A 17,315-nucleotide genomic window follows, 5' to 3' on the forward strand; every position below is an offset into this window, starting at 1 on the left:
GTGGGGTTTGGGGTGGTTGTGTGGTTGGGTTTTGTGGTGGGGGGGGGGGTTGGGGGGGGTGGGGGGGGTTGAGGGTTTGTGTGGGTTTTTTTTTTTTTTTTTTTTTTTTTTTAATTCACTAAAAGCTAACACTTGTCTCTGTTGGGAGTCATGCGGTTGTTTAAGTTCAATCCTTACCGCTGTGGCACTAAATGCAATTACAGATTCCTGTAAACAGGCTCTAGGCTGGCATTTCTGCAAGATTCTCATTCCCCCTTTGTCTCCCTGTGTATCCACTCTGTCCCTGGTACTGGATCTTGGTTGTATTTACAAGAGAAAAATATGGAAATTTAGTACATGCAAGAGAAAACATGGCAACTTACAAGACCATGTTAAGTACCTCCCATTAGAGTGTAAACTCCTTGAGGGCAGAGGCCCTAATTAATTTGTCTTTATCATGGCATCCCTGGTGCCAATGGCAATATTGAGTATTTACTGGGAAATCAATTGGCAGTATCATTTATTAAACACCTAGAAGCTGGTTTGGCTTATAATTTTCCATGCGTTATCTAATTCTCACATTGGCCCTCTGAAATAGGTATTATTCCTCCATTTTCTTATGAGGTAACTGAGCCTTAGGTTAATTTTTCTAGGATCACATGGGTAGTGAACTGGGATTTCATTCCAGTACATCTCACTCTATAACACACTTTCTTAACCACTCATTTAGTAAATATTCTTAAAAGTGTTGATTGCATATATAAGAAATGGAGTATTTCTTAGGAAAGTAGAAGATCACCAATTTTTGTATGACACCATAGCTTTAGCGTATTTTGCTAATTTTAAACAATTAAAAGAAAGTAAATGAGAAGGGTCTGCTATGTCTTTGCAGGAACAGAATCCTTTTGCGAGCCATAAGGATAACTTCAGATAAGAAACATTTGGCTCAAGTTTTAAATAAGTTGTGCTATTTTTCATAAATTTTTGAGAATCTTTTGATGTTCATTTACTTCTAAGTGTAAGCTTTGCACCATGTGAAAGACTTGTTATTCACATTGTGACTGAGTCTTTGAAAATGAGAATTAAAATAATGTTGAAATTAGTAGTAAAGAGCTTAGCGGGAGCCTCATCATAGCACTGCCCGAGAACCCATTGTCACCTCTCTTTTCTTCTTTGATTATGGCAGTAAATGGTAACTAGGTATTTCTGGTGATCAAATTATAAAATGAGAAAGTAAATTAAATTATTTTCAGACTTCACTGTCTGTTTTTCTTTGTGGTCCTTGCCTGAACTGCAAACAGTAATTGCAAACTAATTACAGTGTTATGACTTTTATAAAATGAAACCGTGGCTTATATAATCTGAGATCCTCTCTAATCAAATAACATCTAAACGATATTTAGTACATTTCTTGCTGTACCATATAAATATATTTCTTTGTGGTCAGTGATTTGGACATAATTTCTTTACTCCTTAAAGATTTCGTATAAGTGTTGACAGGAACATGATGCTGGATGTGTATTCCTGATGTGTGAGGTGCTTTGTTTCTATCTCCCTGGACATGTACCCTCACCCCACCACCCCCTGCCAATTTATCTGATGCAATTAACTTGCCAGTCAAATGGGTTATGTTTGTCCTTGCCTTGGGCTTCTTCCCTGAACTCCTGTCTGCTCCTTTTGGGAAGGCTGGGCTGGGTGGGGCTATGCTGGACACTGGACCTCAGGATCTCTTTTTTTAAGTCCTATCTTTTGAGGGCCAGGTCAGATCTAGGCTTGAAAAGCCAGCTTCTTCCTTATCAGCTCATCTGGAGGTCTCCCACAGAGGTCTCCAAGCAGAAAGCAAGTCTCACCAGCTGCCCTTCCCTGGGAGTCATAGATGTGTCTTGTGATCCTTCCAGGAGGATCCTCCTTAGTGCTCAAAGCAGGAAGGAACAAGTATCTTTAGCAACTGAAGAGATACCTGTCTTATCTTCCTTCCCAGTTTAATGATTTTCATCCATCTTTCATGTAACTGTTTTATCCTTGGCACAGTCAAAGCCCTGTCTTTTAGGTGTCATGCCTTTGAATGTTTGGGGGGAAGGAAAAATAAGGAAACAGCGGTAAAGGGGAGGAGTGTGGTATGCAAGGCTGCACTGTGACTGGAGTATCTGTTATAACTTGTTATAAGACTGAGGTGCTATAGTGACTGTTTGAGGGCTTTTCAAAAATTTGAATTCTAAACCTGAAGTCTCCAGCCTCCTGTGAACTTTTTATTAAAAGTAAAAATCTTAGATATTTTTCTCTAGATGTATTAATACATAGATATTAAAAATGGATGCAACTATTTTAGACTTTAATGTTGAAATACATATGAACCAAAAACATACAGAAAAATGGTAAGCAGTTGTTTGCTACATTGAATTAGAAAAATACAGAAACTCATCCTATCCTTTCCATGTTCAAGGAAAACTTTACATTTCATGTTATAGCAGAAAAATGCTTAGCATTCTAAAATTCAGACTTTTTCCTTTAAAATGACTTTTTATAAAATGGGCTGATTATTTCAATATTTGCAACTTTTGACTTGAATATCTAAATAATGAATCAAAATTAATAGTTAACCGTTTGATTTATTGTTAGAGGATAAAGGTATCTGTGTGATCCTTTTTACAAGTGAAAAGACATTAACATTTGTACCCTTTATTCATAATTTGAAAAGCCCTTCTTTGTTTGAAAAAATATAGTTTGAACTGAAGCTTCTGCTAGGTGATGAAAAAAGTTTCACAATAATGATGTAGACTTTTGTGCTGTAATCCTTCTGTAATTATTTATTCTTATCCTAAGGACATTTTTTGTAACTTTGTAGATTGAGACTTAATTATCTGTGCATTATACATTTCATATTCATAGTCTGTGCTGTAATTAAGGCACTCTTGTGTTTTCCGAATTCAGATTTGTGTGTTTTAGTTAGACATTATGTAACCTCAAGGCAGTTTCAACTGCCGCCTAATGATTGTGGTGTTTTTCTTTTGAATTCAATCCTACAATGACCTGTAGTTTGTCTGTTATGAATTGTAAGAATTGCATTTTTTTAAATGCATTGCTTAAGTAATAGGTAAGTGTAGATCATAAAGAGAGATCTTTAACGTTAATTAAACTTTATGCCTCTGCTTTTCTTGGCAATTTTAATGATTAAAAAATATGTGAACACATAACATCTGTAGGCATGTTGAAGATTCACTTTGATAATCAGTTAATTTTTTGCAACTTGGTGTTTCCTTTAATATTATTTTTGAGATTTGTTCACATCCATGCACGTATTTTAGCAATAATTGCTGTATAGTATTTTATTAAATGATGGAAAACACAATTTATTCCCCTACTAGGTCATTGACTATTTTTTTTCACTGTTACAAATGGAGAGTTCTCATACTTTTAAGGACTTTAAGAAACATTTGTGCATATTCAGTGTACCAGGAAGACCAAACGTTCTTTTCACTAATAAAAAATATAACAGTTGGCTCATTCTACCTGAGTGTTTACATTGTGTAGGGCACACACCTTACGCTCTTTAAAAACATCATCTCATTAATCCTCATAATATTCATAGGCAGCAGGCCCTTTTTTCATTCCCCTTCAATAAATGAGGAAAAATAGGCTCAGGGCTGTTGGGTAACTTGACCAAGATCACCAAAGCATAATAACAAAAAATGATAATAGCTACTGCTTTTCTAAATGGGTTTTAAATTTTTGCTAATCAACCATGCTTTATATTTCAAATTTAAAAGCAATCGCAGTTTTTAGGATAACTGATGGGGAAATAATAGGGCAGAAAGAGGGAGAAAGGAAAGAACGTGGGCTTTGCACTCAAGACGGAATTGACCTCGAATGTTGGTTTGGTCTCCTATTAGCTGTGCGCCTTGGGCTGGGAGAACGTCCTTTCCTTACTGGTAGGATTAGGACACTAGGTCCTACCTCAGTGGGCTATTAGGAGGATGAAATATGAGATGTAGATATATAAACCCCTAACAAAATGCTTTGGGCATAATAGGTATTAGAATATAAAATAGCTTGTGATAATTTATTCATAGATAAATGAGAATATAAATTGCTAATCACCAGTTTTCAAAACAGCTTGTTTCCTGTATTGACCTACTTTTCATCTACAGTAGATCAAATGAGCTTGGTTGATAGATTTGGTAATTGCTTGCAGGTGGATATTGAATAGAGCTATCAATAAAAATCATCGCAAACTTGTTTCTTTACATTTATCAGACTAAAAGTAAAACCAACAGAATATGCTTTAAAAATACCACTAATGGAGGTACTTAAAATAATTCAAAAATCTTTTTTAATTTACTTTTTTTTTTTTAGTAAGTTAATGTTGAGTTTTTTATTAAGCATGGTGACTTAGAAAAGGGCTTATGGAGCTAGACTGCCTGAGTTTGATTCCCAGGTTAGTTACTTACGACTGTGGAAAAGTAAGTTAACTGCTTTGTGTGACAATCTTCTTAAAAAATGCAGATAAATGACAGTTCTTACTTCTTCGGGTGTTTGTGACTACACACACACACACATTATGAGTGTGTGTGTATTTATAAAATTTTGAGACCTGTGTCTGACATATAGTAAATGCTTAATAAGAATTAGCAATATATATTATTAGCACAAGTTACCAAAGATGTAGAAAATTTGAGTGCTGCTCTACTCAGCGGTTCAGATTATTAATATGTATTTGTGTCAGTGACATACAAATTTGAGGAAACGATTATAGCCATATGACAGTGTCAAGAATCTGGAGATAATGCACAAATAAAGGGTGACTTATTTTGCAACCCTTTGGTAAACTTGTGTGCCCTCCCCAGCCAAAGACAACTTCTATCCTGACTTTAAATAATGATGATTACTCTCATTTTAAAAAAGTTTTACAACTTAAGTATGTCCCAAACAATATACTGTCATTATTTTTTTTAGCATCTTTATTGGAGTATAATTGCTTTACAATGGTGAGTTAATTTCTGCTTTATAACAAAGTGAATCAACTACACATATACATATGTTCCCATATCTCTTGCATCTCCTTCCCTCCCACCCTCCCTATCACACCCCTCTAGGTGCTCGCAAAGCACCAAGCTGATCTCGGTATTTGTTTTTCTCCTTCTGACTTACCTCACTCTGTATGACAGACTCTAGATCCATCCACCTCACTACAAATAACTCAATTTCGTTTCTTTTTATGGCTGAGTAATATTCCATTGTATATATGTGCCACAATTGGTATCAGGGTGATGGTGGCCTCGTAGAATGAGTTTGGGAGTGTTCTTCCCTCTGCTATCTTTTGGAAGAATTTGTGAAGGATAGGTGTTAACTCTTCTCTAAATGTTTGATAGAATTCACCTCTGAAGCCATCTGGTCTTGGGCTTTTGTTTATTGGAAGATTTTTTTTTTGTTTTGTTTTGTTTTTTGCAGTACGTGGGCCTCTCACTGTTGTGGCCTCTCCCATTGCAGAGCACAGGCTCCGGATGTGCAGGTTCAGTGGCCATGGCTCACAGGCCCAGCCGCTCCGTGGCATGTGGGATCCTCCCAGACCAGGTCACGAACCCGTGTCCCCTGTATCGGCAGGCGGACTCTCAACCACTGCGCCACCAGGGAAGCCCTATTGGAAGATTTTTAATCTCAGTTTCAATTTCAGTGCTTTGGATTGGTCTGTTCATATTTTCTATTTCTTCCTGGTTCAGTCTCAGAAGGTTTTGCGTTTCTAAGAATTTGTCCATTTCTTTAAATTTGTCCACTTTATTGGCATATAGTTGCTTGTAGTAATCTCTCATGATCCTTTGTATTTCTGCAGTATCAGTTGTTGCTTCTCCTTTTTCATTTCTAATTCTGTTGATTGGAGTCTTCCTTTTTTTCTTGATGCGTCTGACTAATGGTTTATCAGTTTTATTTATCTTCTCAAAGAACCATCTTTTAGTTTTATTGATCTTTGCTATTGTTTCCTTCATTTCTTTTCCTTTTATTTCTGATCTGATCTTTATGATTACTTTCCTTCTGCTAACTTTGGGGTTTTTTTGTTCTTCTTTCTCTAATTGTATTAGTTGTAAGTTCGGGCTGTTTATTTGAGATGTTTCTTGTTTCTTAAGGTAGGATGGTATTGCTATAAACTTCCCTCTTAGAACTGCTTTTGCTGCATCCCTTATGTTTTGGGTCGTCGTGTTTTCATTGTCATTTGTTTCTAGGTATTTTTTGATTTTCTCTTTGATTTCTTCAGTGATCTCTTGGTTATTAAGTAGTGTATTGTTTAGCCTCCGTGTGTTTGTATTTTATACAGATTTTTTCCTTTAATTGATATCTAGTCTCATAACGTTGTGGTTGGAAAAGATACTTGAAACAATTTCAGTTTTCTTAAATTTACCAAGGCTTGATTTGTGACCTAAGATATGATCTATCCTGGAGAATGTTTCATGAGCATTTGAGAAGAATATGTATTCTGTTGTGTTTGGATGGAATGTCTTGTAAATAGCAATTAAGTCCATCTTGTTTAATGTATCATTTAAAGGTTGTGTTTCCTTTTTTATTTTCATTTTGGATGATCTGTCCATTGGTGAAAGTGGGGTGTTAAAGTCCCCTACTATGATTGTGTTACTGTCGATTTCCCCTTTTAACGCTGTTAGTATATGCCTTATGTATTGAGGTGCTCCTATGTTAGGTGCATAAACATTTACAATTCTTATATCTTCTTCTTGGATTGATCCCTTGATCATTATAGTGTCCTTCTTTGTCTCTTGTAAAAGTCTTTGTTTTATAGTCTGTTTTGTCTGATGTGAGAAGTGCTACTCCAGTTTGTTTCCATTTTCATGGAATATCTTTTTCCATACCCTCACTTTCGGTCTGTATGTGTCCCTGGGTCTGAAGTGGGTTTCTTGTTGACAGCATATATATGGGTCTTGTTTTTGTCTCCATTCAACCAGTCTATGTCTTTTGGTTGGAGCATTTAATCCATTTACATTTAAGGTAATTATCGATATGTATGTTCCTATTACCATTTCCGTAATTGTTTTGGGTTTGTTATTTTAGTTCTTTTCCTTCTCTTGTGTTTCCTCCCTAGAGAAGTTCCTTTAGCATTTGTTGTAAAGCTAGTTGGTGGTGTTGAATTGTCTTAGCTTTGCCTGTCTGTAAAGGTTTTAATTTCTCCGACAAATCTGAATGAGATCCTTGCTGGGTAGAGTAATCTTGGTTGTAGATTTTTCCCTTTCATCACGTTAAATATGTCCTGCCACTCCCTTCTGTCTTGCAGAGTTTTTGCTGAAAGATCAGCTGTTAACCTTATGGGGATTCCCTTATGTGTTATTTGTTGGTTTTCCCTTGCTGCTTTTAATATTTTTTCTTTGTATTTAATTTTTGATAGTTTGATCAATATGTGTCTTGGTGTATTTCTCATTGAATTTATCCTGTATGGGACTCTCTGTGCTTCCTGGACTTGACTATTTCCTTTCCCATATTAGGGAAGTTTTCAACTATAATCTCTTCAAATATTTTCTCAGTCCCTTTCTTTTTCTCTTCTTCTGGGACCTCTATATTTCGAATGTTGGTGCATTTAATGTTGTCCCAGAGGTCTCTGAGACTGTCCTCAATTCTTTTCATTATATTTTCTTTCTGCTCTACAGTACTTATTTCCACTATTTTATTTTCCAGGTCACTTATCCGTTCTTCTGCCTCAGTTAACCTGCTACTGATCCTTTGTAGAGAATTTTTAATTTCACTTATTGTGTCGTTCATCATTGTTTGCTCTTCAGTTCTTCTAGGTTGATATTAAACATCTCTTGTATTTTCTCCATTCTATTTCCAAGATTGTAGATCATCTTTTCTACCATTATTCCGAATTCTTTTTCAGGTAGACTGCCTATTCCCTCTTCATTTGTTAGGTCTGGTGGGTTTTTACCTTGCTTCTTCATGTGCTGTGTGTTTCTGTGTCTTCTCATTGTGTTTAACTTACTGTATTTGAGGTCTCCTTTTCGCAGGCTGCTGGTTCATAGTTCCCATTGCTTTTGGTGTCTGCCCCAAGTGGCTAAGGCTGGTTCAGTGGTTTGTGTAGGCTTCCTGCTGGAGGGGACTAGTGCCTGTGTTCTGGTGGATGAGGCTGGATCTTTTCTTTCTGTTGGGTAGGTCCACATCTGGTAGTGTGTTTTGGGGTGTCTGTGACCTTATTATGATTTTCCGCAGCCTCTCTGCTAATGGGTGGGGTTGTGTTCCTGTCTTGCTAGTTGTTTGGCATAGGGTGTCCAGCACTGTACCTTGCTGGTCATTGAGTGGAGCTGGGTCGTGGCGTTGAGATGGAGTTCTCTGGGAGATTTTTGCCATTTGATATTACATGGAGCTGGGAGGTCTCTGGTGGACCAATGTCCTGAAATTGGCTCTCCCACCTCAGAGGCATAGCCCTGATGCCTGGCTGAAGCACCAACAGCCTGTTATCCACACGGCTCAGCACAATAGGGGGGAAAAAAGAGAGAAAGAAAGAAAAAGATAAAATGAAATGAAATTTAATGAAATAAAATAATGGTATTAAAATAAAAAATAATTATTAAAAAAATTTTAAAGTAATAAAGAAAGAAAGAAGGAAAGAATAGAGCAACCAAACCTAAAAACAAATCCACCAATGATAAGAAGCACTAAAATCTATACTAAAAAAAAGAGAAAAAACGGACAGAAAGAACCCTTGGACAACTAATAAAAGCAAAGCTATACAGACAAAATCACATACAGAAACATACACCTACACACTCAGAAAAAGATAAAAAGGGAAAAAAAAAAATATATATATATATATTGTTGCTCCCAAAGTTCCACCTCCTTGATTTGGGATGATTGCTTGTCTATCTAGGTATTCCACAGATGCAGGGTACATCAAGTTGATTGTGGAGATTTACTCCGCTGCTTCTGAGGCTGCTGGGAGAGATTTCCCTTTCCCTTCTTTGTTCTCACAGCTCCTGGGGTTCAGCTTTGGATTTGGCCCCGCCTCTGCATGTAGGTCACCTGAGGGCATCTGTTCTTCACTCAGACAGGACGGAGTTAAAGGAGCAGCTATTCGGGGGCTCTGGCTCACTCAGGCCAGGGGGAGGCAGGGGTACAGAATGCTGGGCAAGCCTGTGGCGGCAGAGGCCTGCGTGACGTTGCAGCAGCCTGAGGCACACCGTGTGTTCTCCCGGGGAAGTTGTCCCTGGATCACGGGACCCTGGCAGTGGCGGGCTGCACAGGCTCCCAGGAAGGGAGATGTGGAGAGTGACCTGTGCTTGCACACAGGCTTTTTGGTGGCTGCAACAGCAGCCTTAGCGTCTCATGCCCGTCTCTGGGGTCCGCGCTGATAGCCACGGCTCACGCCCATCTCTGGAGCTCCTTTAAGCAGCACTCTTAATCCCCTCTCCTTGCGCACCCCTAAACAAAGTGGCAAGAAAAAGTGTCTTGCCTCTTCGGCAGCTTCAGACCTTTTCCTGGACTCCCTCCCGGCTAGCTGTTGCACACTAGCCCTCTTTAGGCTCTGTTCATGCAGCCAACCCCAGTCCTCATCCAACCGAAGCCCAAGCCTCAGCTCCCCACTCCCGCCCGCCCCGGGGGGTGAGCAGAGAAGCCTCTCGTGCTGGTGAGTGCTGGTCAGCGCCGATCCTCTGTGCGGGAATCTCCCCGCTTTGCCCTCCACACCCCTGTTGCTGCGCTCTTCTCCATGGCTCTGAAGCTCCCCCCTCCACCACTCTCAGTCTCTGCCCGCGAAGGGGCTTCCTAGTGTGTGGAAACTTTTCCTCCTTCACAGCTCCCTCCCACTGGTGCAGGTGCCGTCCCTATTCTTTTGTCTCTGTTTTTTCTTTTTTCTTTTGCCCTACCCAGTACGTGGGGAGTTTCTTGCCTTTTGGGAGGTCTTAGGTCTTCTGCTGGCGTTCAGGGGATGCTCTGTAGGGGTTGTTCCACGTGTAGATGTATTTCTGATGTATCTGTGGGGAGGAAGGTGATCTCCACGTCTTACTCTTCCGCCATCTTGAATCCCTTCTCTATACTGTAGTTTTGACTGTCTTATGGTTTTAAAAATGCAGCCATATAGTAAATCTTTTAGTTAACTTCATTTTGCTTAACTTTGAACTTAATCTATGTTGGTACCTATGTTTGTAGACTGTTCATTTTCACTGCTGTATAATATTTCCCCATATGGATATATCATGATATCCATTCTACTGTTATAGTTCACATTCTCCACATCATCTAGTATTTTACATGTAAATGATATATGTGTACACACCTGTGTAAACCAGCTTTATTTATATCTAACTTACATGTAAGAAAAAAGACTGATATTAAATAGACAGGTTGATGAGTTTTGACAAATATATACACCCATGTGACCACAATCAAGATATAGAACATTTCTGTCATCCCTCAAAAATCGCCTTTGCACATTGGCAGTAAATTATCCTATCACCTGCATTGGGGAACCACTGATCTCACTGAATTACTTTTGCCTATTCTAGAATTTCATATAAATGGAATCATACAGCAAGTAACGTTTTGTGTCCGATATCTTTTATTCAACCTGATGTTTATGAGATGCATCCATGTGGCTGCATGTCAGTTTGTTGTTTTGTCTGTTGAATGTTATTCTTTTGTGTGATTCTCCCACAGCTTCTTTAACTTTTTTATGTTGACATACATTTGGGTGGTTTTTCTTTTCATCTACATGTATGTCTGTTGAATATATACTTAGGAGTAGCGTTGCTGTCATAGTATATGCTTATCTTGCACTTTGGTAGGTAATGCAAAGTGGTTCTCTTCATTGAGTGGTTATGCTCACTTATGTTAACACTAGCAGTGTTAACTAGTGCATTTCTTTTGTCTCATAGCCTCAACAGAATTTCGTTATTTAAAAAAATTTAACCATACAGGTGGGCGGGTAGTTATATTTCATTGCGATTTTAATTTGTATTTTCTGATGACTAATGAAATCGAGCACCTTTTAACGCATTTATGCGTCATTGACCATGTTTCTATCTTCTTTTATGTGGTACCTTTTGGAGTCATTTACCCATTTTGAGGGAGGGGCGTTGTTGTTTTGAATTGCATTTTCTGTGTTTTATAATGATTTTTAAGAGTTATTGATGCACCATGAGTATGAGCCCTTTGTCGAATATATATTTTCCTCTTCTACATACTGCTTTTTTATTCTTTGATGGTGACTTTTAATGAATGAAAGTTCTTTAATTTAGTCAGATTTACCATTACTTTCCTTTAGAGTTAGAATTTTTCATATCTTAAGACACAGAAGATATTCTGTTTTATATTCTTCTAGCTTTATTGTTTGGCCTATCATGTTGGGATTTATAATCCACCTATTTTTTTTTTTTTTTTTTACCACCAGGGAAGCCCCTATAATCCACCTTTAATTGATTTCTAGGTATAGTTTGAGGTAGGAGTACTTTTTTTTTTTAATACCAAGTGGATATCCAAGTCATCTTCTTATTAAAGACATGCTTTGCTCATTGCTCAAGATTGACATCTTTGTTTTAACTTAAATGAATATTGGGTGCCTTTATGCCCATTCTACTTCACTAATCTATATATCTGTCCTTCTATCAGTAATGTAGTGTCTTCATTACCATAGCTTTAAAAATAAATCCTGATACCTAGCAGAGCAAGTCTTCTCACTTTCTTCTTCAGGTGTCTTAGTTATTCTTGGTATTTTGCTTTTTCTTATAAATTTAAAGATCAACTTGTTAAATTCCACCTAGGTACCCGCCCCTGTAACTCTTTTGATTGGGATTACATTGATTCTACAAATAAACATAGGCAGTGTTAACATCTTTGCAGTATTCAGTCTTCCATATATTCCTCCATTTAATTAGATTTTCTTTAATTTCCTCAGGAATGGTTTCTCAGGAGTGAGTTCTTACAAATCTTTTGTTAGATTTAATCCTGGGTTTTTATATTTTTCTGATACTTTTGCATATGGTATCACTTTTAATATTTCATTTTGTTCGCTGATATTTGGCAATATAGTTTATATTTTATGTATCAACCCTATGAAGAGTAGTTTTGCTAAATTCATTTTTAACTCTTTGAGGTATAATATTTGCATAATAAACTGTACCAATTCAAAGCATATAATTTGATGAGTTTTGAAAGATGTGTAAACCTATTAAATTATCACCACAATTAAGTGGCAGTTCCATCAACCCTAAGCATTTCTTAGTGTCCTTCTACAGTCCATCCGTCTTCCACGCTCCCTTATAGAATCATATAGGATATACGTCTTTGTGCCAGGCTTCTTTCGCTGAGCATGATGATTTTGAGAGTTATTCATATTATTATGTTTAGTATTAATTTGTATCCTTTTATTAGTTCCCACCCCCAAGCTTGGTAGTAATCCCTTAGGTCCTTATACCACTATTTGTTTATCATTCACCTGTTGATGTACATTTAGTTTGTTTTAAGTTGTTGATTATTGAGGGTAAAACTGCTATGAAGAAAGACCAGAAAACTTTATTTCCCTGGAAATATGTTTTCAATTCTTTTGAGTTTCTAGGATTGAATAGCTGGGAGCTTAAATTAACTTTATCAGAAAATGTCAAGCAGTGTTCCAAAATGGATGTACCCTTTTGCGTTCCTGCTGGCAGTATTTAAACCTTTTATTTATTCAACATACTGTCTAACACTTGGTATTTACAGCCTTAAGTTTATCCATTCTAATGAGTCCGTATTTATTATCACATTTGTGTATCCTCTTATAAAGTGTCTATTTAAATTTTTGTCTATTTTTAAATTGAATCATTCCTATTAATAGATTGTAAGTATTCTTTTTATATTTTAGAAACAAGTCATTTATCAGAAATATGTGACAGCATAAAGGTCCAACTTTTTTTTGGGGGGTGTTGTATCTTATTTAAGAAATCTTTGCATACTTAAAGGTTGCAAAATTTTTCTTCTGTTGGTTTCCAGAAGGTTTAGAGTTTTAGTAGTAACATTTAGGCCTAAACTGCATTTCAAGTTAATTTTTGTGTATGGTATGAAGTAATGGTTGATATTCATTTCTTTTTTAAAATTGAGCTATCCAGTTATTCCAGCAACACTTGTTGAAAAGACTATCCTTTCCCCATTGAATTGCCATGACATATTTTTTCAAAAATCACTGGACCATAGATGTGTGGGAGTATATGTGGACTTCTGTTTAATTCCATTGATTTATATGTCTGCCCTTTCACCAATACCACACAAATTTGATTGCTGTAGTTTTAGACTAAATATTGAAATCATATACTATAAATCTTCCAATTTTGTCTTTCTTTTAAATGTTCTGACCATTCTAAATTGTTCTTATTTGCATGTAAATTTTAGCATCACCTTGTTAATTTCTATAAAAAAGATCACTGGAATTTTGTTTGGGATTATGTTGACGCTGTATATCAATACGTGGAGAATTCACATCTTAATGATATTGAGTCTTCCAATCCATGAACATAATATATCTACTTATTTAGGTCTTCTTTAATTTTTCTCAGCAATGTTTTAGAATTTTCAGTGTGCAGATCCTGCCCATATTTTGATAAATTTACCCCTTAGTATTTCATGTTTCTTTATGCTATTGTAAAAGTTATATTTTCAAACAATTTTTCCAATTGTTCATTGCTAGTATTTAGAAATACTATTGATTTTTAAAAATATTTCCCCCTATCCTGGTACCTTGCTAGACTGACTGACTTAGCAGTTTGAGAAGCTTTTAGGTAGATTTTTAAGGATTTCCTGTTGATTAGATACAGACTTCTGCTTATAAGAGGCCTTCCTTTCCAATCTGAATTTTTTTTATTTCTTTCGTTTGTTGCACTGACTACTAATGTGTATATAACTAGTGAGCGCCCACCTTCTTGCCTTATTTCCAGTCTTAGGGAAAATGATTCAGTCTTTAATCTTTGATTATGATGTTGGTTTTTCATAAATGCCCTTTATTAGGTTGAGGAAGTTTTTTTCTATTCCTAGTTTGCTGAGAGTTTTTGTCATGAATAGATTTTGAATTTTGTCAATTGGTTTTTCTGAATCTATTGCTGTGAGAATGTGATTTTTCTCCTTTATTTTCTTAATTTGGTGAATTATATTAATTTTTCCATGTTAAACCAACTTTGCTTTCTTCTGGTAAATCTCACCTGGTCATAATATATTATCCTTTTTATGTATTGTTGGATTTGATTTGCTAATATTTTGTTAACGATTTTTGCATGTTAAATTTATAAGGAATATTTGTCTAATATTTATCTGTTGTTTTGTTTTTGACTGGTTGTGTATTAGTAATACTGGCCTTACTGAATGAACTAGGAAGTAGTCCTTCCTTCCCTATTTTCTGAAAAGGTTTACATAGAATTGGTATTATTCCTTCCTTAAATGTTTGGTGGAGCTCACCATTGCAGTATTTGGGCCTGGAGCTTTTTGTGGGTAGGTGATTAATTACTGAATTCAATTTTTCTAATAGATACAGGGATATTAAGATTTTCTATTCTTGTGTCCTATTTGATCAATTGTATCTCAAGGAATTTTTCCATTTCATGTAAATTGTTGAATTTATTGGCATAAAGTTTTTCTTAATAGTCTGTAATTATCCCTTTAATGTTTGTAGGATTTGTAGTGATGTCCTCTCTTTCATCCCCGATACTGGTAATTTGTCTCTTCTGTCTCTCATTCTTATTTTCCTTCCCTGAGGGTTATAAATTTTATTGATCTTTTCAAAGAACCAGCTTTTCGTTACCATTATTTTTAAATTTTGTTTATATTCTATTTCATTGGTTTCTGTTCTTTTATATAGATATCAATAAATAGATAACTACAACCACATATATATAGTCTTTCCTATAGTTACTTGGGCATATTTATATTTAAGAGAAGTTAAGGACACTGTCCTGATCCTTATATTTAAATGGAAAAATAGAACTCTTTCATATGGTAGTAGGTATTCATTATCTTCTGTTTCCACAGTGTTTTCCTCTGGCATTGCTGTTATGTTGTATTCTAATTAACTACCTGTAGTATTTCTCTCTCAAGGCTGTGAGATCTTTGAGAAGAGGTCTTACGTATTTTCAAATTATGCTCTTAGAGCCAGACAGATTTTTTATTCAATATTGTAAAGCTAAAGACAAAAGAAATCATAAATACTTGGGCAAATATGTTCATTTTACTTTTGTGAATTATAAATGTAAGAAGCAAACACTTGTAAAATCCAATAAAATCTCTTCCTTTAAGGCTATTTAAAAAAACACATTTATGGAATTTGGCCATTGTATTTGTTCATTAAAATCAAACTTATTTTTGAATATTGGTTTTTCTAACAAAAAGAATATATGTGCCTACAATTATTCCTTTACTCAAGATGGTAACATCTATTTTTACGTATTTTATCTATTTTTCCCTTTGCCTTAAGCTATTTCCGTGAGAGAAGAAATGTTCCCACCTCAACTGGAAAATCTATGACACAACAAAGTGAGTCTCAGCTTTTAAAGTCTGTAAATTAGTTAGTACTCATTTGATACTCTTACAAGTGTTAAAATCATGATCAAGAAGGCAGCCCACCTGTGGAATAGGGAATAGTGGGAATAACTGTCTGCCAGGGTTCATAGTACTCCAGACACTTTTAAAGGTGAGTGAATGAAAGACAGTAATATATAAGCAGACTCCTGGAAATTTGCACATGCTAATGTAAAAAGATTTTTTTACCCAGGCTTCATTTATCATTAATCACAGTCGAAAGCATTTAACCAAATTATGTGGTTTCTGACAGTCTGAACTACAGGGCGTAGATTTATGGAAAGTAATTTTGCCATGGTAACAGGAAAGGGCTGACATTGCTCTGGTCAACTGCTCATTGAGAGAGGCTTTTCTTTCTTTTTGAAAATTCTGCGTGTACAAGTTCAGGAACATTCTTCTCAATGCTGTTAGCAAACACTTGACTACTGAACCTTTAAAAAAATTTGCCACAGCAGAAAACGCAAGTGTTGAGAATTCTTTCTTGTGGATCGATGTAATTCAGGGATTGTGGAAATTCTCTTGAAAGAATTTACTTACAGGTGCATTAGTAGTTATGGTATTAGAGGGATTATATTAAGTGGATTCTGACATTTTGAATGCTATAACATCTAGCTGTTATGTTAGTGAACTTTTAATGATCATTTGTTTAAAATTATAATAGAATTAAGATTAATTTTCTGCCATTAAAACTAATCTCTTATTTAGGAATTAACATTATAAACACACCATGACAATTTCCATTGTATGGGGAAATGTGCTTACTTATATTAACGTGGATCCTATAGGTTAGCAAGGACAAATGTGACACATCACACTTTGAGAAACAGTGAGTGATGTGTTTTGGTTGTGAAGTGAGGGGTGTATACATTGAGAAAATCATGCTTAGAGTTGATTTGAGGGTAAGAATTATGAGCAGAATTTTGGACTCTCAGAGAATAAAGCTTAAGTTGTGATATTGCTATAAAATAATTAAACACATGCTTTTTTAAAACAATATTTCACATTATTCACATCTTTCTATTCTCATCCTATAATTCCCCCAAAAGATACGAATGAGGAGAATTCATCTTCCATTTTCCCTTATGGAGAGACCTTTCTCTTCCAGAGACTAGAAAATTCCAAGGTTAGTCCTGTACATTTTAATTTTTTTCCATATTCAATTCTTTGCTTTTCTGCCTATATATGCCTCTTCATTTTCCTTTAAGCTGTTTGAAGAATGTGTTATATTGAAAAAGAAATTTCCATTCAGCGAAATCCTGCTTAGTAAAATCATGGCAGATTTATATCTTTAAAAATATATCACAGAAATACATTTCAATTTGATTTTAGGAATACAGATCAGTGGGTTTTCAAAATTTACCACAAGTTACTTTAAAAAAAAAGAATAAGACAAACCCCTGTAAAAAGGAAAGGCAAACTGACAAAAGCTACTAGATTTTACTTTGCCTTATACCCAAATATAGACAGACTTCTAACTATTTACAAATCTTAATTATTCAGTTTATCACTTAGTCTTTCCTCTCCACTACTTGTGCTCTTTTGTTATTTTATTTCTTGGTCATGATGAAAGAGAAGTTGGAAGACAAAAAGTAAGTGGGAAAGTAAAAGTAAATAAATTTTATTCTTAGCATCTTCTGTTTTTCTTAGTTGAAATGATGAGTTATTAATGATTTAAATAAAATATTGAAAAAGGGATCAAAAGGCTACTGTTTACTATAGTCACCCTAATTAAATTGTTTTTATTGAAAATTGATCTAAACAATTGACGTTTGTTTAATAAAACTAAACCCGGATACTGTGAATCTTTGTAGAATATT

General features: G+C 35.6%; 1 protein-coding gene across 4 annotated transcripts in view; it reads left to right on the forward strand.

Annotated features, from left to right (window-relative positions):
- The window catches only part of ARAP2 (ArfGAP with RhoGAP domain, ankyrin repeat and PH domain 2), a 190,379-nt gene that overhangs the window by 15,727 nt on the left and 157,337 nt on the right, over positions 1-17,315 (forward strand). For all 4 annotated transcript variants that reach the window (XM_024731747.1, XM_024731749.1, XM_024731750.1 and 1 more), the window contains 2 exons: positions 15,395-15,453; positions 16,545-16,621. In XM_024731747.1, the coding sequence (XP_024587515.1) occupies positions 15,395-15,453; positions 16,545-16,621 (136 nt within the window). The remainder of the gene's footprint in view (positions 1-15,394; positions 15,454-16,544; positions 16,622-17,315) is intronic.

Source organism: Neophocaena asiaeorientalis, unplaced genomic scaffold (assembly GCF_003031525.2).
Source record: "Neophocaena asiaeorientalis asiaeorientalis breed wild unplaced genomic scaffold, Neophocaena_asiaeorientalis_V1.1 scaffold39, whole genome shotgun sequence".
Taxonomy (NCBI): domain Eukaryota; kingdom Metazoa; phylum Chordata; class Mammalia; order Artiodactyla; family Phocoenidae; genus Neophocaena; species Neophocaena asiaeorientalis.